Source organism: Epinephelus lanceolatus, chromosome 9 (genome assembly GCF_041903045.1).
Source record: "Epinephelus lanceolatus isolate andai-2023 chromosome 9, ASM4190304v1, whole genome shotgun sequence".
Lineage (NCBI taxonomy): Eukaryota > Metazoa > Chordata > Actinopteri > Perciformes > Serranidae > Epinephelus > Epinephelus lanceolatus.
This window is the reverse complement of record NC_135742.1, coordinates 10,365,349-10,385,794: the sequence shown is the minus strand read 5'-3', so window position 1 is coordinate 10,385,794 and position 20,446 is coordinate 10,365,349. Positions and strand designations below refer to the sequence as shown.

Below are 20,446 nucleotides of genomic sequence, written 5' to 3'. Positions count from 1 at the left end.
GCTTAAATCCTCAAACGTAGACACTGTGGAGATAGAAGGTCTTCAAAGAGCGGCGACCAAACGTACTGACTTCAAAATGTGTTAAAATGACTCCTTTGCATAATTTGCTCCCTCCAGATGTTGTAATTAACAGTTTTGTAGCTGCTATGAAAATGTCTCTCTGGGGCTCCCTTAAAAGCGGAGAATGATATGTTGCACAATCATGGTATTAAAAAACACATTTGCAGCTTAGGATGACTTGCAGCATGGCATGAATGGTGCTGTATGCATGTTGAAATTCCTCAACAGAAAGACAAGGGTGTCGTTTTGGGGAAGGGCTTCAGGCATAGAGCGGAGAAAGGCCTCTGTTTGAAAGTCTGCGGCGTGTTTGTCACCCACTCTGGCAAAGTGGGCCAATACTGACCGCTAAAGGGTCCAATCAGGCATATGGGGAAACATGTATGTGTCAGAGCTGGAGCGAGAAGGAAGAGCAGGAAAAGGTGGGGGTTGTGGAAGCAGGGTGGGGCAAGAGAGGGTGGGTGGGTGGTGGGGTAGGCGGGCGGGCGGTGGAGCAGATGTGAGCAGAGCTGAGGACGAGCTTCACGCAAAGACACAGTCCCATCGATGCCTCCGTTACAGCCTGGAGCAGGAAGGGGGAGGGAAGGAAAACAGAAACAACATTAAATTGGAAGCTGTCTTAACACACAGCCCTGCAGGAAACCACACTGTTAACAGGCTATGTTCAGACAGACAGCCCACAATGCAGAGCACATGCTTAAAACACATCCCCAAGTTGTGTTCCAGGTGTTTTAATTACGCCAATCCAATCTTAAGAGGCAGTGAAAGCAATATTATCTCAGTCGGCTACTTTAAACAAAGGAATCCTACATTTTCTGTCACAGTTTGATCAGTTTTGGTTATTTCACGAGAGAGTTCTGTGTTTTTTGTTTTTGTTTTCACAGGTTTGAAGTGGGTGGGGCTCAGCTGGGAAAACATGATGTCACATAATAGTGTGAGTAATCACAATTTTGTAACATTTGAATCAAATGTGATGACAGCTGTGGGGTTGTTTGCTTATATTGCCATCACTGTCAGTCAAGGCTGCCAGGCGCAGTAACTTCCTGGAGTCTCCACCGGTTGCTTGGCAACTTACACAAGATATAACTCGTTAATTAGGGAATTTTAGAGGTGCTGGTAGGCAGATTTGTTACCGCTGAACTGAGCCAGACTAGCTGTTTCCAGACTCTATAAGCTGAGCCTACCATCTGCCAGTGTTGTAGTACACGAGAGCGGTCTTGTTCCTGAGGCCATTTTTTTAGGGTCTCGACTCGGACTTGTCTCGTCTCAGACAAAGAAGACTTTTATTTCAAGTTCTGTTGAGTCCAAAACTGTGGGGATATCACCAAATCCCCTGTACATTGTCTCATTTATTTGTTAATTTAATTACTGTGATAGAATGTAAAATGTCTAATTTTTTATTTTTGTTACTGTTGATGGTCGTCACATTTCTCATGGTACACTTAAACATACATACATACATACATACATACATATATGTTTATGGCAGTTAAAGAAGTGAATGGTGAGGAATCATCATTTGTTTGCTGTGGGTGTTTTATAGTAATGTGGATCTCTCAGATGAATTTGAGCACTGCTTATGGTTTGTACGTTCCACATTTTGTGTTTCATGCAGTGTGGGACTCGCACTGGTCTCGTCTTGGTCTTGACATGGTCTTGTCCTGCCTTGGTCTTGACCAGCCTATTCCAATCCCCAGGGGGTCAAATACCACTGCTTGGTCACACCCGTTGGCGTGTGATATCGAGGCCAAAGTCAGCCTTCAGTGTTTCTTCATGATACGCAACAGAAAACTAACTGTAAATGTAAAGCCATTTATGGCAATAGCGGACGCCAAGTGATGTAGCATTAAAAGCAAAAAAGTCTGTGTAGGGCAGGAGGGAGGGGAGTTGGATGCATCAACCAAAACCAGACTTTCAGCCAGGAGACCGCAGTTTGTGTTCAGTGTGAGACCAAAAGGCAGTGTTGGCTAATTTACGTGCGATCGTCGCACACTGACGTAACGCACGTGACCCATTTGCAATCTTTTTCCTAAACCTTACCAAGTAGTTTTGTTGTCTAAACCTAACTGTTACCATTTCACAGCATTAATCGTATGTTACAGTGTGTCTCAGCTTTGTGGCCTTCGTGTCGCTATGAGACGCAGAGGGGGCGTGACATTTTGGCGGTATTTGACAACCTGGGAATTGGAAGGGACCAGACTTCACTTGGGCTTCATCTGAAGGTACACAGGTTTATTTAAAAACATAGCTTTTTCTCTGTGTTTTGGCCTTTCGTGTACACAAATTTCATTTTAGGTCACTTCAAACAGATCTTTTGTAAAACTCCACATTTTTCAGTGTTCGGGGTTTGACTATCTGAGTTGTGCATCATTATCTCCTTTGTGAAGCGTCACAAATGAGGCGACATTTTTTGCATTATTGGCCAAAATAATGCTGGTTTCAACCTTGGTAACAGGACTGTACATGTTTACACATAAAAATAGGCATCAGAATGTGTGACAGAGGTCACTGCTCCAGGTAGCCTTCTACTGTAGTATTAACTTCTTTCAAGCTTTGGTTGCCAACATCTTCCTCCTTTTCTTTGTGTGGCATTAAGGTCAGGGTTATATCACTGCATGTTGCTATTGACAGCACTTTAATTGTGTTTCAATGGGAAATTGAGTGTTTGTGTGGATGGGAATTTTTTTGAGAACAAAGGAGGAACAAAATTCTGTTTTCAAAAAATCCTGTGTCTGTGTGGCCTAGACCTTGGTCTCAAACTCTCAAAATCTGGGTCTTATTTTGGTCTTGCTACACTCGGATCTCAAATGTATACAAAATGGAAAAAATGACCATGAGAGTTAGAAATCAAACACATTTTTGAAGAAAGAAGGGAAAAATGGTCGAGATATGTAAAAGACGATGTTCCCAATGATCTTCGATTATATGACAGCTGAAGGAATGAGAGTGACAGCACAGAAGTGTTTTTGTGTTCTTTATAGTTCACATAAATATGTGGGTAACTCTGTGTCCATGTTGGAGTACACACACAGTCATGGGTGCGAGCATGTATGACTAGACATGCAGGTATCATGTGTTGTTATCTGTATGGTATACCTAGTTGTTATATAATGTATCACCTAACTTGAATTTAAATTTATGGCTTTATTTAACTAAATCCCATGAAATAATAATAAAGTAATTATTATTATTAAATTTCTTAATTTATAATCATTATATTATTGTCGCTTATTTCCTGATATTGCTAACGCTTTTTTACTTCATGTTTGTTTATGTTTTATGCATGTATTTTCTGTTTCCCTTTTACCTTTTTTTTCACTTTCTATGCTAAATCCTCAAAAATGCAAATTAAAAAAAATAACACTCGAGGTCTTGGTCATGACTTTGTCTCGGCTGAGGTTCTCTTAACTACAACACCACCATCTTCTCATGTAATTCTTACCAAGAAAGTCTATAAGTGTATTTCTCAAACTGTTCCTTTAAACTCAATAAATAAAATCCAGTGATGTTTTTTTCAATGTGAACTTTAACTTAAAAATAAATTGTGTTTGCCTGTTGTCTGAACATGACCATATCAGAACAAATAGGCCTGCAGCACTGACTGTGACTGACTAATGATGTTCACACATCACTAAAAAACTCAATTACACATCTGACTTTGACAAATTGCAAAAAGAAAAAGACATATATATACATTAGCAATCATTTCTAAAAATGAGAGTCCGAGTAGTAGCGTCGCTTTACAATGTGCAGACCAGATTCTTTGCATCCAGGGAAACCACAATGGATCTTAGCGAGTCTGAGTGACACTGTCATTGCACATTATCTGCCAGATGGGCCAGCATAGGGCCTGCTGGAGGGGAAGACAGGGTCACATCCTCCATCCTCTTGCATTATGTAAGATTTATTTTTGGGCCGTACAGTTCAAACCAGTGTGGGTTTGCCAAGTGGTTGTCAGACAGTCAACCACTCTCAGGCTCTTGAGCATGATGTGAAATCACCACAGTTTGACCACCAAAAACTTCTTCCCCTAATATGTCAGACAGGCTGCCTTGCTGGTTGTAAATGTTCAGTCAGGAAGACGTTTCCACCTGATTTGATAGCGAGAGTATTTCTGGCAATAGTGTTAAATTCATTTGCTCACTGAATCAGGCCAACAGCTGCGTGGGATTCACAGCAATGTACATACAGGTGTATGGTGCCAGCATGTTGCTTATAGCCACAAGGCTGAACAAATGTTTCCTTACTGGCACGGCTTTGGGCTCAGTAAGCTGAACCTTCAGGACACCCCCCTTATATGGCACACTTTGTAGTGCTCGTGCTCTCTCCCTCTCTTTCTCTGTCTGTCTTCCAAACCTCTGCTCTAATGAAATACATCTCCAGCATAATAAGCCATGTGGGTGTCTTTAAATGAATAAAGAGAAGCCCACAGTCCTCAGAGGCTATGTGGCAGAGCTAATCTGCTGCTCTAAATTGGCTATTTTCAAAGACATATACTGTGTGTGTTTCTGTAGACCTGCATCATGTTTGTGAAGGTGAACACTGCCTTGATCTAATTAGCCTCATTAATTTAATCAAGGTCCTGGAGGAAGGAGAGACTCCCCCGAGATCCTTATGTGTTATCAGTATGTGATGTTTGATGCACGCTGATATGAAGCTTTGATTAGATGTTTTAGGTGTCTTTTAACAACGTGCCTTGTCTTCCTCTACATCACTTAGTAATCTCCTAAATTTCCCAGAATACCTCATTAAAAATTGCCTTATTCTTGGTTGTGAAATGTTACAGCGCATGTAGGTGGAGAGAACAACAACCACAGCCTTGTAAGACCAAGAGAGAGAAAATGTGTGAGTCACACTAATGGATGTATTAGGAGAGTCACTGACTATGTTTACATGCACATTAATATTTCACTATTATTCCGAATATGACAGTATTCTGAATTTGATACAGATCACGTAAACAGCATATTCTGTTTGGATGCTCCTAATTAGGCCTTTTGTCAAATGTAGCATTTTCTGATTAAGATGCGTGGGATGTGCCAGTATTCAGGTTTTAGGAGCATTCTCTGCTCATGTATACAGCGTGACCAAAACTGGGGTTTTTACTGTTTGTGACATGCGGCCTTTTGCTTGTTTATGGTCAGCTCTGTGCGCTGTACACACACCAACTAGCCAATGGTTTACAAGGCTGTGGGTTAGAGATGCATGCCCAAAAGAAAAGCCCACAGTTTTGGTCAGAGGGAGAGACATTCCTACTTTTAAACATTATGAAAGACCTGGATATCATCAGGGTTTTGGATATGCGCAAATTTCGCAACACCGACCTTTTAAAGAACGGGGATGAAGGGATGAAAGAGGGAGGCTAACATACAATACGAAGATTTTGTCCTGCCATTGGGTTGTCTAATTTCAGGAAGTGTGCTTTTTTGGAGAAACAGGACTTCAGAGCAATGGGTGTTTTTGGGGGGGATTAACAGGCTGTTAGAGAAATGGGATTTTAGAGCAATAACGCATTATTCAGACCCAGAATTTTGGGCCGTCGGAACAATAGACAGTCCCCCACGACAACATAGTTTGCTAACATTAGCTAACATTCTTCTTTATAGACATGTATTTTTAACTGTTGTCAGGATGTCTTGTATGGCAAGTAGTAGAAGTATAGATCCTTTTAGGGCGGACGTCACAATGATGTCATTTTAATTAGCTGGAGGCAAAACCTGCCTCTCCACCACAGGGCTGTGGGCTACATAGCAGTATTAAAATGTCGTCTTGTTGTGTGATTGGGAGACAGAATAGAAGGAGTCATGGCTCAGAACTTAAATGTTGTCACATACCAGCGGCACCTGCCTGTCATCGAAAACAAAGACAGCTACAATTAAATGTGATAAGACAAAAGGCCATCATGAAAAATGCTCACGTGCAGCGCACACTTCATGTCAGGTGAGGGAAAAAGTATTTCCTGTTGTAGGGATGAATAACGTTACGTGTATTAAGGGTTATCATGTCCACCTCATCAGAAACTGAGGAGGTATTAAAAGGAATATTGGATTTCTCTGTATCGTTAACTTTTCTGCGCATTAGCTAACGTAACTTCGATAGCAAAACAAACAAGTGTCATCCTCCTTTGTAAGATTGGCTTCCTGTGACATCATCCATCCACTGTGTGAGAGCATACGGGTCGGCCAGTCTGGTCCCATTGGTCATTGTTTACTTATTCAAGTGACACTCACGTCCCTGAGAGTGAGTGACCTGACATGGTGCATTCGTAAATTCAGTCTGACGCTCTATACTAAAATGAGAGCCCTACTGGTCAAAGAAACTGAGTGTTACATTTCTATATGAAATAACAAGCGGTTAAGTTAATTGCACATTTACTCCGCTCGGCACTCTGCTGCTCCGTCTCCCCAGACAGGGTCCCTGGGAGTAAGCTCTGCCACTCAGAGAGTGTGGTGCTCTGGATAACCGAATGCTCCAAATTTACGAACAGTTTGTTTTGTGCCAGAGTGCGCTCTGACAATCGGAATGAGTATTTCTGAATGCACCACTAGCATCATCTTCCTCCATTGTCTAAAACAAGCCAACAGTATTTGCTAGCTAGCACTAGCTAATGTCTGTGAAGAATTGTTTTGTCTCCAGCTAAGCCCCGGTTGGCGTAGTTCAGGGGGTGTTTTTGCATGTGATGTCATCTCAATGTAGAGTCTATGGGAGGAGCAAACAGATTAAAAAAGGTTTTAGCTGAAGTACCGAATAACAATAACATGCTATCCGGTTCTCATGAAACAAAGTCCATAGTTCATAGTTACAGCTTTTAAATTACAATATAGCGTTGATATTGAGTCAATGGACGTTTTTCATGGCAGACATTTTGACATGTCATAAAAGGAGAAGAAGGTGTACCTAATAATATTAATGATAGCTGCATTCCAATCAGGCGAGGCTCTGTTATTGTGCATGCTGGCTCACTGGGACACTTGAGAACTTGCTGTGAAAAATGCTTCCAAGTTTTAGAGCTGAAACCTTTCTGCAGTTTACCTTCAAAAGTTTTCCTACAAACTGCCCGCAGTATAATATTGTTAATATGTAAAGCTGTCTATAGTGTCTTTTTTTTCCTTTATTCTTTTGTGGGAAAATATTTGATGTTTTTGTTTTGTGTCGCCATGAGGTCCAAGTCCTAAGGTCTGCCTCATGTTATGTGAAAAGCATTCAGAAATTAAGTTTTATCACCTGCAGCCTTGTTGCTTTTATATTTCCTGTTAGGTCAGACAGAACAACAATTCAAAGAAATGGATTAAATGAAAAATGGTGATGACGAACAAAATATGAAAAGATCCAAATGGTTTTAACTAAAAGGGCATGTGCAGACATCAGGACAAACATAAAGAAATATATTCTGAATGACTTCACACGTTTTGCTTTGTGGAGGGTTTTGTTTTCTTTATGTGATCCCCATCCATGGTTCAGCTTTCTAGTTAAATTGTCTTTCTTTCTTTTTATTTAAATTATTTTAGCTTTGCCTATGATGCAGAGAGGTAAAATGATTTCAGCACAGTTGGTTCATAACCCTAAGCATCAGTTTGTGATGCTGCAGAGCCACCAGATCCTTATATGATATGTTACATTTGTGGTTTTATTTTTTAAGGAATTTTATTGCATATTATTTAATAATTTAATGATTCAAATTATATGAATGACCCATTATAAATTCAGTCTATGAATGCAATATCTGGTTGTTTTTATTTTTTCTTCTATGAGTCTGTATGTACTGTAACAAGAAATGCTTTGAACCTCATCAGCTTTTAACACTTTTAAGAAACTCCACAGAAACCCAACATTCATGCTCGGCTGGGCTCCAGCCTCCCTGAGATTGGGTGATGTGGATTTTTTACGCTTCAGTGGCCGAGGCTGGACTTCAGAGGTGGAGGTGCAGAAGAAGAAGGATGAGGACTGGCTGTGCAGACGGCCAGAGCTCTCATCTATCCATCTATTTATTTATCTTTCCATTTTCCCGCTTCATGCCCTCAGTAACTCACTTTCTCTCCTCAGCCAGGGACTCGCAGGTCTGGCACTGCCTGCCATACAAACACACACACACACACACACACACACACACACACATGCATGCACACACCACTGTCATCAGTATACCAGCTCATTCACAGAGATTTATTGAGACAAATGAAGGACAGAAACACAGATCTCGGGATTTGTACCGTTTGAACAGCTTCGCTGATGTTAAATCCACCCTAAAACCAATGTCCACATGGGCACCTGACTATTGTTTTAAGACTTGGAAATTTGTTAACATATCCTTTAAGCAAGCTAAGGTCAGCCATTAGGAATTATAAACAGGGGGGCAAAATTCTAATTCATCCACAGCCACTCCAGCACCACCACCATTTAGCTCTAATTCCAACATGGGCAATTTCAAATGATGTCACTACAATGAAATGACTTCAGTGGTGAGTAACATAGTGTGTATCATCACACATGAATACAGTTGGGCTCTACAAGTGTAGCCAGTCATAGCCAATTCCAATACTGTTTAGAAACCCCAATATGCAGAAATATTCAAATACCCCAATTTAAAAAATGGCAATGCCACTTTTTCCCTTGCCAAAATTTCGTCCAACTTTGGTGCTTTATGTAGTCCCTCCCTGACAAGATAGCACGACATGGCTGGTACCAATGGATGCCTTGTCATTGTAGTTTCATATAATATCAGTATCTTCACTCAAGCCTGATCAAGCGGATTTTATTTACTAGTCTGCCTGGTGCCTCTCCTTTGTCACATTTAGTTTCTCTTGTCATACTTGATGCTTCTTGACATTTTTTTAGGCCAGACATTTGGCCATTGCTTTTCTGTTTTCATTTTCTTAGTCTCTCTGCACACTGACTTTCCTTTTTGAGCCCTTGATTTTCGGTGAGGCATTTTGACTAAACTATTCAGGCTGCAGTTCGTGCTACATCCAAAAACATTTATTTTTTTACACTGCCTACTCCACCCATGGTGATTCTTTTGAAAAAGTAATTAATTTTACCATATATGTCTTTTTTTCTCTTTACTATTTTATTGTAAATCTGTATCCTTCATTATTTTTCATATTTAATTGCTCTGTACAGCATTCTGAATTGCCCTGGTGTATGAAATGTGCCATACAAATAAAGCTGCTTTGCCTTGCCTTTACATTATCTGCATGTGTGTGTTTTGCACTTTTCATCCTTACAGTTATTTGCCCACGTACCTAACTGCGTGGTGTATCAGATGACTCAAATGACAAATTTAGATGTGTTAAATGATAACAATAGATTTATTCATCATGTAAATATGTATAAATTGTATTTTCAGCGATAAAAGTCATTAAGTTAATTGTTGTACTTTAACTACAGATTTTTGCAGGCCCCCTCCCCACCCCGGGCCTTAAGCTGGCGTCATCTGTACCCTTTGACCACCCCTGATGGTGGGTCTTCTCTTAACCTGGGATGCACCAATTTATTTATTTCACTTGTCATTTTCAGCTGTATCTGTGACGCTGAAACATTTATCATGATACACGGTGGTCCGACCTATTTGATGTCTCTGCTGTGCTTATTTCATGCATTGTGTTGCTTTGCTCGTGTCTATGATAAGCCAAATCTAACAGCTGTCAATCGACTGGTGGCTTTGAGATAATGCAGAGTTCGGCAACCTTAACTATCAAAAGAGACATTTTTGGCGAGAAAATAACTGAAGAAATACAAATTTTAAAAAATCTTTCCGGAGCCGCAACATATTTGAGCCTAATAATGAAGGTAACACAGCTTATGAAGTCTTAATAATAATAAGTTATATTACTTAATAATAATAAATTATAATTAATAATAATCTTAATAAGCCTATCGACATTACCAGTAGGTCCTAATGAGTATTCATTGATATGTTTACCAACATGGTGTCTACTCTGCAGTGGGCAATTTTTTATTTTTTTTAAAGATTTTTTTTGGGCATTTTGCCTTCAATGGACAGGACAGGTAAGCGTGAAGGGGGGAGAGAGAGAAGAGGGGATCACATGCAGCAAAGGGCCACAGGCTGGATCCGAACCTGGGCCGCTGCGGCAACAGCCTTGTACATGGGGCGCCTGCTCTACCACTAAGCCAGCGACGCCCCGCAGTGGGCAATTTTTGATCTATTCTGTACTTTAACTTTAACAAATTTGTCAGAAACCTATTCAAATCTCTGTTTTCCTCCAAGACGTTTCCTTTTTTGAATTTGGAATCCATAGATAGCCTAGCGAGGGAGACTCAAGACTAACCACAGCTAAGGCACCAGGCTGTTTGATGTATGACACACATTTTAGTTGACAAAATGTTTTTTAAGAATTATCCTGTGTATAGGCTACACATCTATATAAATGAAAATTGAGATGAGGATCATGTAAGGCCTACAGCAATGATACATTAAAATTAAAATGTAAATAAATAACTTTTATTTATTCTTTTTTTTTTTGGCTCTGGAGACGCAAGTTGCCTTCCCCTAGAGTAACGGCTTCAGTTCCCCGTTGGAAAGGCCAATAGCAATTTAAAGCATACACTTAGATTCATGTAAATTTTATTATGTGGCTAAAAACTAACCAATCGAGGCAGCGTTTGCTCTGCCTTGCTCCATTTTATGCAGATGACATGAGGTTTTCTACCCAGAAGTTACCATAAACAAACATTGCCCCCTTTTACACTGCCAGATTTTCCGCAAATGATGGGCTGTTTTGCCGGCAAGCTGCGAGTGTTTAGACACACAGAGCTGGATTGGCGAGTTGATCCGAGGCGCCCAATTTTCCGCCTCATAGGGTAGTCATATCGGCGGAACCTTTTTATTTTAAACAGACCGAGGCGGCCTTCCGCCACGGGAGGGGCTGTTGAAGACACCGCATGTGCGACCCACTGGCGGTGGATAAACAGGAAACAGCTGATAGCAGGAATTAGCGAGCAGCTAGTAGCTAGAGGGAAACGCAAACCTGACAGACACTGTAAAGATGAGCAACTGGGGAGACAAGAAATTGCGCACCCTCCTTGCCCTCACAAACGAAGAGGCCATTAACCGTCAGATGACGGGGACGATGAAGGACGGGCCAACTTATGAGAGAATCGCCGAAGGACTGACCAGCTGCGGCTTCCCTCCCACGTCACTGTTTACATCACACGCTGAGCTACACGTTTTGTTACTTGCTCACGCCCCCCATTGCCCCGAAAAAGGTGCATTCTGTATAAACAAAAGCAGGTAGGCGGCATTTTGCTGCACTCCCCGATTTTGTTTTTATACTGCCAATGCAAAGACTGACTGGGCTTTCCTGCAAATTTGCACAATTCCTATTTAAAAAGGGCTTTTGTGATTCCATTTATTACTTCTAGTATTTGCCAGGCCTGTATAAGCCAACAGGAAAAGGAGAAGTTAACTGACCTTTCAACTTCCTGGCTTGGATGTACATCTGGCTGTGATCCGATTCAAAATGGGGTTTGGCCAAACCAATCAAATTCTGATCCTAATGCGTTCTGCTTGTATTTACACCTTGCATTAACATGCTAGTTTAATGACTGAGGTAGGATAGTGAGATACAGATCCCATGTTAATGTGTGGTGTAAATGTTGTCCCTGAGATCACTTTTCGTAGCTGGTTTCTGAATGATCACCCCTCTCAATCCTGGAGGGCAGCTCCAATGTCCACAAGGCTAACCTCTTAATGAACTAGCCAAGCAGTATTATTACTACATTTTGTGTGGTGATGATAAATTACCAGACATTTCTGTTGGTTCCATTTTGATTAAACACATTACTCTTTACTTTTAAATTATATATTGTTTTATTTATTTCTTTTAAATAAGATATCGTTTACGAGTCCCAGGAGAAGCCAAAGTATGGTGGGTTCTTTCAGACGCAATAAGCTCTATCAGTGAAGACTGTTTATCTTGAAAGAGAGGTTAATAAGTTTATACTGTGCATTACTTAAAGCCATAATTTAGTTTGAGAACAATTGTATTTGTATTTTTCCTGCTTTCAGTAAGATAAACTTATGGAAGTCTTTGTAACGCTACTGCCTGGAGGTTGAAGCCTGAATGATGAACCCAGCTAAGCTCAGTTCATGGATGTCATGGAACGGGTGCTCTCAAAGGAAGAGTAGAAATAAATTTACCAGTTAAGTTCAAATATAGTACCTCGACCTCGACCTTAATGTAACAGTTTGATAAGTGGAGCTTGCTGAGGTCGAATAAGTTTCGTCATGAGGTTTTTGTGTTGAGAGAACCAGTTACAAACTATTTTCTCTATTTTTTTCTGTTTCCTGTTACTAGAAGACACTATCTATCACTATTTATCATGGTGGATGCTTTTTATTATTATTATTTTTTAGTTTTTCTTAGTGAGGACAGCTCTGAATATTTTTCATCTAAGTCCTTTAAAGTCACAGTTAAGTCATTTTATTCATTCAAAGGAAAGTGCAAAGTGGCTGCTTGCTGTGTCATATGTTCACTGCACAAACAGCAAGGGGAAGCAGTATCCTTAGCCAGTGTTTAAAAGGACAGTTCACCCCGAGAATCAAAAACACATATTTTCCCTTTTACCTGTGGTGCTATTTATCAGTCTATACTGTTTTGGTGTGAGATGCAGTGCAATATCAGCCGTAGAGATGTCTGCCTTCTCTCTAATATAATGGAACTAAATGATACTCATCTTGTGATGGTCAAAGTGCCAATGAAATACATCTGAAAAACTCAACAGCAATGTCAATTTCCAGAAATCATGACCTGAGGCCTGTCCTACGACACAAAATTTGAAGTGAGCGAGGTAACTTCAGGGTTAACTTCAACACCACAAAACTGGTTCTCTTTTTACCGGGATAAATCACTGTGGCATCTTAGGCTAAACACCTAACGTGCTCTGGAGCAGGTAAACTTCAGCGTATCAGATCACAGCCCGTTAACACCTGACCTCTGACCAATCAGATCACTGAAGAAAAAAGTTTCCATGGACGATAGTCCAGAGTCTCAGGTAAAAAAGAGGAGCCTATAGATGACAAGACAGCAGAATAATTTCATTTTCTAGGGCTCTATTTCCACGGTTTTAAAACAGAGCTTCTGACAAACAGTGAGATCGTTTACACACATGATTTTAGCAGTATTTTAATTTATGCAAAGTTTATTTTAGTCCGCAGTGATAGTGTTGCTATTTTACACTCTGATTCCATCACTGCAGCTCAAAATAACATGAGACACCTGTGTGATGAGAACTAGGATAAAACAGATAATATTGCATTAGTAAAATAATCCACACAGTGTTAATTGGCTCCTGTTGTTATAAATGCAACATTTCAGTCAGATAGACCTCATCAGTCATTAACTAGTGTACTTTCTACCCTTTACTTCAGCAGCAGAAACAATCTGGTGTTACTTTTGAGCGTTTCATGTGACATATTCAGTATAGTTTCATCCTCTTCCGACTCCATTGCAAAAAAAAAAACTCTATATTAATGTCATATACAGTATAGCCTGGTGATACCTACATGTAATTTAAGTCTAGGCCGACAGTACATTTTTTATTTCTACATGTCCTGTCACTGACATTTTACTGTCTCGCAGTCCAAGGAACTTCCTGTACCGTTTCATCTCATATGATATGAAGTACCCACAGTTGACTGAACTAGTTGATAACGAGCTTTGGTGTACCAGTTATCCAGATAGACATTGTTAGGGTTAGTCAAACCAGATGACGAAAAGATATCCTGGGTAAGTTGAACTCGCTTCGTAGTACAGGCCTCTGGTTACTTAAGATAATCCACAGACTTTGTTGTGAGCTGCTTCATGAAGGAACTATTATTTCTACCAAACTACACCCATCAAACATATCAATGCACAGAAGGAAGCGTGCATATACTACTAGCACAGCTAACATTACTGAGCTAGCTAACCATCAATGTTTACATCTTGCACTGTCACAAATATGAGCCTCTCATCCATGAGTAGATATGGCGATATAGTATGCAGGTGTAGAAAGATATTTTTTTGATATATTATTTTAGTGCTTTGAGAACCACAAGACAAGTGCCATCTAGTTCCACTACACTGGAAAGAAGGCAGACATCTCTACAGCCGAAACCTCCAACACTCGGCAACTCACACCGAAACAATCTAGATTGATAAGCAGCACTACAGGTAAGAGAGAAAATATGTATTTTGGATTTTTGGGTGAACTGTCCCTTTAAGATTGATAGGAATAGAGTGTGCCAGGGCTGACATCAAAACCTGGAAGTTTAGCATCGCGCTGGTTCCTGGAAGAGAAAGTGAATGTGATTTTTGCATTGCGTTTTGGATTATGTCAGAAAATAAGCTCTGTGGCTAACACAAGTTTATGATACTTACAGGTTTTGTTCAGCAAGATAATCTTCACATATGAACACCTTTCATACCACATTTGAAGCTTAAATGTGATTGCCAGAAGTAAAAAGCTAACGTTAGGCTTTAACGGACTACGTGACTACTCCATGGTCGTATGACTCTTTATGTCACCGCCACTAAGCTTTCAACTGATTTCGGCCGCTTTATTTTAAAAACATTGTATAATGGGGAAATCGGACTGTTTAAGCTAAATAAGAAGCTGTAATGGCGGACTGCCAGCGCTCTCGCCTGTTCAGGGGTGATGACGTTTAATGTCCCCGACAGGGTTTGTAGTCTTATTGAGCAACTTGTTAGCAACCGCCTTTTTTACGACATGTAAAAGCTTCAAAATTCACAAGTAGGGTATTTACTGACGTGTTTTATGTCGTAGAACAAAACCTGAAACTCGCTTAAGCTTTTGTTAACCACAGACCTTGTTTGAGGCATTTTACCAAAGTCCCATTCAAAAAATGTATTGACTTTTAGACGAGAGAACCGGAAGTGCTAAAAGTGCTAACGGAGTTCCGGGTTTACTGGCACACTCTGTATTCTCAGTCTATAGATTGACAGGAGAGAAGTTGCAAGAATGGTTTGACATTTTGGGGGATATGCTTATTTGCTTTCTTGTCAAGAGTTAGATAAGAGTTTTGATATCAACTTCTTATCTGTCTGAAAACTATAAGTCTATTGCAAGCAACCAGTTAGCTTAGCTTAGCATAAAGACACGGGAAACAGCTAGCCTGGCCCTGTACACAGGTAATTAGCACACTGAATCATTTTTGTTAGATAAAATTGTTTTGTGTTGTTCAATATAAAAAGTGCAAAAGTGATTCAAAGTCTGTGTTGGTTGCCTGGCCACCTCTCGGTGATGACAAGAGTGCATTAATATGGTTCTCATATTAGACAGGCATCAAAGCGATATCTTCCTGATATAAAAAAGCGAATAACCCCATTTCCAAAAATGTTAAACTATCCATTTAACAAATTTATATGGATTTTTTAAAATGCTATTTACATGTTATGGGAAACATTGTAACTGATATGAATTTACTCTGACTACAGCCACTGTTCTCGTCTTTTAATAGCCACCTTTCAAGCCTACAGGTGAAGGGTGTTTCATAGTAAAATATATTTTGTATGGAGGATCACTTTAAGTATTTAGACACTGAGTACACACAGCTTCAGAAGTTCCACTTTTAAAGTTCGGACCACACATCACATCATGCTTGGGACGAGTAATTAGGTAGTAAGCGCTGACTCAACGCTACATCTGCTCTTTAAAGACGTGGTAAAAATTTCAACCAAAGTAAAATATGGAGAAGGGTTGACTAAGATAAAAGATGACATAAAGGAAACAGAAAACGTCCAAAATGAAAACATCTTTTTATTGTCATACACTTTGTAAAGGATGAGTGCAAATAAAAGAGCTTGTGATCAAAATCTACTCATCACTAAGCCATGGACCATAAGGCATCATTAAATACAAGCTTTTTGGAGCTATCATCTACAATACAAGGACGGAATCAAGGAAAAGAAACAACACAGCATCAATGCTTATGCAGTTAGAAGGAAAATGGAGGAAAAGAAATTCAAATGAACAGAAAACAGAAACAACAAAAAAACACAACACAATTTGTACATTCAAAAGAAAGAAGTAAAAAAATTCACAAGGAATATTGATATTACGGCAAGTGACGATAAAACATAGTCTACAATCTGTTATGTACACTTGGCACTAATGTTAGATCTTTGATTGTTCTCCTGTCAGGTTGTTGTCAACTCTAGCATGTGCACAGGTCGCAACTCTTTTTTTTTAGTTATTTATTTAAATGCTAGTCTAATCATTTATATAATCTATAAATATTCTGAAACAATCATTCTCTCAAACAAAGCTGTTGAAAAGTTCTGCAAAGCCTGACGTAAAACTTCATTAGGTATTGAGATCAAACTGCTCAATGGACAACAGTTCATCAGAAAAATGCTCACATAACTTTTTATATATAGTGTAGAAGGATTATTTTTTTCATAACAAGAATCAATCTTTGATAGTCCATCTCATGCACTTGAAAGTTGTAAACAGTACAAATATAAATGATCCACTTACAATATTTGAATCCCAGCAATTCCAAAATAGACAGACAGACTCCAAAAAACAGCAGCAGATTGTTTGTATGCATTTTCCAACACTGGCAGATGTGTATATAATGAGGTGGAAAATGGCTATTTAACATGATTGGATTGTCTCTATCTATTCCACGTGGCTAGAGAGAATCAAAAGCAGTATACAGCTCGAATGACGCCACAGCTTCCAATTCATGATGATATGACTCCGATTCGCTAAATCTCTAAAACACACATTTAAAATATATTATGATTTACAGTATGAAGTAGAAAAATGGCCTGGGGTGGTCTTCAGCATCCTGATATGTCTTTTCTGATATGTTAAAGGGAAAGTTCAGCCAGATTTAGGTTACTTACGTGTTACTTTAACTTTATAATCCAAGAACTCAATAATTCACTCTTTGTTTGTGTAAATAAAATCCTTCAAGATTTACAAAAACAAGTAGGCAAGTTAAAGATTAATTTGTTCTCCACAGTCACTTTTTCAGCAGTGTTGTAGTCAAGAGTAGCCTAGTTTATATCGAAACAAGATAAAGGCTGTTTTGTTATATCAAATTAATAAATAAAAGTTAAAAACCAAAGGCTCTTATGCTTAAGCCAATTATCACAGCAGCCAATGACAAACATTCATTTTCGGTTCGCAGCGCTTCACGGGGCAACACAACCCCATGACATTGTCATTCTTAACAACTTTCAGTTTTTTGTTCTTAAGGTGTGTTCAGACTCAACACAAAGCTCCTTTCAACCTCACTTTTTTCACATACAGCTATAGCTAGCTAGAAATGTGCATAAAAGTGAGTGTGTGTACTTGAACATTTGTGCGAACCAATTTGAGTTTTAGACCTTAAGAGTGAGAACATTTTGGCCAGTTCTCACCTTTGGACAGAGCATTAAAAGCCTGTTTGAGGGTTCAAAATTGGTTTAAAGATTCAGATTAGAATTAGGTTAACAATAGGTGAGGGTAAGAGCTGGGGTTAGGCATTTAGCTGTGATGGTTAAGGTTCGGGAAAGGGGCAAGGGAACACATTATGTCAGTGAGGGTCCTAAAAGTGTTGAAGTACAGAGGATGGCTTGTACAACTGGGGACAAAAGCCATGTCCCCAATTCAGAAAGAGGCGATTTTTTGGGTCAGTGCTCAAAGGGATACTTTGCTGATTTTCAACCAGCTCTGTGTCACTGACTGCAGTGTGTGCAGATGAACTGTGTTAAGATGCTCACTGTGCGTCCAGCTCCTAGAGCTCCCTGCCAGTGAGCCAGACAAAATCGGCCTCATGACATGTTTCACTACCTACAATACAGTGACACAGTGCTGGTTGAAAGTATCCATAGGGTTAGGCTAAGGTTAAGTTAAGCATGGTTTGTTACACTGGCCTATGAAAATGGACTCCGAGTTCTCTTGTGCCGGGTTCACACTCCGTGATATCAGCCCGATTATAGCTCGACGTGGCGTCATACAGTTGTGGCTCGGATCATGAACGACAATTAGTGTCGTACACAATAATCCATCCTCTCATGTTGTGCAGTGTGTCATAGTAGACGACAACAGACGCCACATCTGGGATGCCTCACGACGTCTCGACAGAAAGTCTAGCATGTTTGATTTTCTTTTCGTCAGTCACAGCCGTCACTTTGACCAATAAGGACACAGAGGGACCTGCTGCCATAGACAACTGTATGTCATCAAACCCCAGCCTTTTTGATATTTTCTCTCAGAATGAGTGAGTGCTGCCATTAGCCTCAGGCTAGCAAAGAACGTTATTTCTTCATAATGGAGAAGGGGACTGCAAACAGTGACACAGAGTTGGTTGAAAATTGGCGAATTGTCTCTGTGGTTAGGACAGTGGTTAGGGATTGGGTTAGAGTGAGTCTCCAGAATGTAAGTCTATGTAATTTCCCTAAAAGGTGACCTAAGTAAATCAGCTCAGACCGATATTGTCCATACCCTGGCATTTTCCTCTTGTAAACTGTACTGATTTAGGTGGTCGCATCTTTGCTTTAAATTGAGATGATATAACCTTTGAGAGGAGAGATAACAGAATTTTCCTCTTGCAAATTAAAAGTTGAATTCATAAGAAATAAAAGGCACCATTGTTACAGTCTTACTTGATCTGGTATGACCGTAGATTATGGTGGCTATCTATATGACTCGTCTCCTCTTGTGCTACTCCTACAATAGCTTTTCATTTTAGCTGAATACTAAACATGGTGGTATAAGTAGTTTTGCCTTTAGCATAAGCTCATAAATATCTCTTGTAGCCTCATAGTCTCAATTTAATTAGCTCCGCCTTGAGTTAATCTAGCATCTGTTTGCATCCCCTTCTGTCGGTCTGTCGGCTTTGAATGCGATCAAGCTGCCTCTAAAAGTCACTGTGGATTCAGTCTGAACACACCTTAATACAGATGATTTCTTGAGTATTAATTTCAGTGATTGGAAGAGATTTGGTAAAGTAAATCTTTTCATTTCTACTTTCTAGTGTACTATAATTAAAAAACTTTTACTTGCAATGTGTTGTTGGTAGGTGCACAAGTATGCTGGTTCTCAAAAATGCTAAGCATACTAGTACAGCAAAATGACTGCAACACTGCTTTTAAGCAACTCGGAACAAATTTTAACAAATAAAAAAAACAAAACAACTTAAAGTTTACTTTGACTTCTCAGAGTTTTGTGTTGCCTTTTTAAAGGTCATGTGCTCTCCCTTTACGCATCTAACAGTCACTTCATTACAAAAACATCTTTTTCCTGTGCGGATCCAAGTCATCCCCTCAGACCCGGACCCGTTAGCAACAGGTCCTTGATCCATTTAGGTTTCCAAACTATTTTATAAAACAGTTTCATACACTACTCAGAAAGCTAACGTGTCAGTTCATGTATCGATTGAATAAAATAACTTAAAGTAACTGCACTGACTATACAGTAGCAAGCTTTAGATTTGTATCTATTATATTCTGTATCTATCATTTGCTATTTAAAGTAAAATAATATACATTTATTTCTGGGAAATGGGGGATGGGGGGGCTCAGTGACAGCATTTCTGAAGGGTAATTAGTTCTCCAACAGTTGGCGAGATACATTTCAAGTGTCAGCGATTTCACAGAACAGCGTCAAGTGAGGGAGTCCTGGTCTGACCAGCGGCTTTGTTTCCCCAAAAGGCTGTTATTGTTCAGACTTCTCACTTTATGTTCACAGGCAATAATCAAAGCACAGGCTGATCAGAGAACAGTCTCCCCATCAAAGAACTGTGCCAACACATCCCCACACAAACAGGGATGCTGGCTTCTTCACATTCAAATGGTACGGTGTAAATAAGAGGACATTTTCTTTAAAGTCAAATAAAGCTTCTGAGACACACATGTAACTTGTAAAGACACCCACACATGAGCGACCATGAGGTAACACTGACAAAATGGTCTACACAGTTGACAGACATAAGGAATGGCAAGACAATGCTATGGAAATATACAATGTGTGATGTACAACAGTTACATTCATTCAAAACAGAAAAGAAGACATGGAAAAAAATCTACATTTGTTCTCAAACGTGTTTTTTTTTTGTTTTTTTTTAAAGTCCAGGATGATGTGATCAGTTGAAAATTACAAGCAAGATACATCCAGGAAATAAATCAAATATCATGAAGGGATCAAGTCAATAGTAAAAGACAAAAAAGATAAAAGGAAAAAATATCCAGTATGGTTTAAATCAAACCAAAGAAAATATGAGTCCCGACTGCTTTGAGAAGCTGGACAGTCAACTTATCTGTACACACACATGCCAACATTCCATGAAAATACACACAGCACGGGCAGTTTTCATCACTGGGCTGGCTTTTGGATTCAGTGCATTCTTTAAGGAGGTGGGTTATTTATGTAGAGT

At 39.6% G+C, this 20,446-nt stretch overlaps 1 protein-coding gene across 1 annotated transcript in view; it reads right to left on the bottom strand.

Moving 5' to 3' along the window:
- Window positions 1-477: 477 nt before the first annotated feature.
- The window catches only part of ksr2 (kinase suppressor of ras 2), a 202,467-nt gene continuing 182,498 nt past the window's right edge, over window positions 478-20,446 (bottom strand). The window contains exon 22 of the mRNA XM_033620167.2: window positions 478-619. Within this exon, the coding sequence (XP_033476058.1) occupies window positions 613-619 (7 nt within the window). The 3' untranslated portion in view covers window positions 478-612. The remainder of the gene's footprint in view (window positions 620-20,446) is intronic.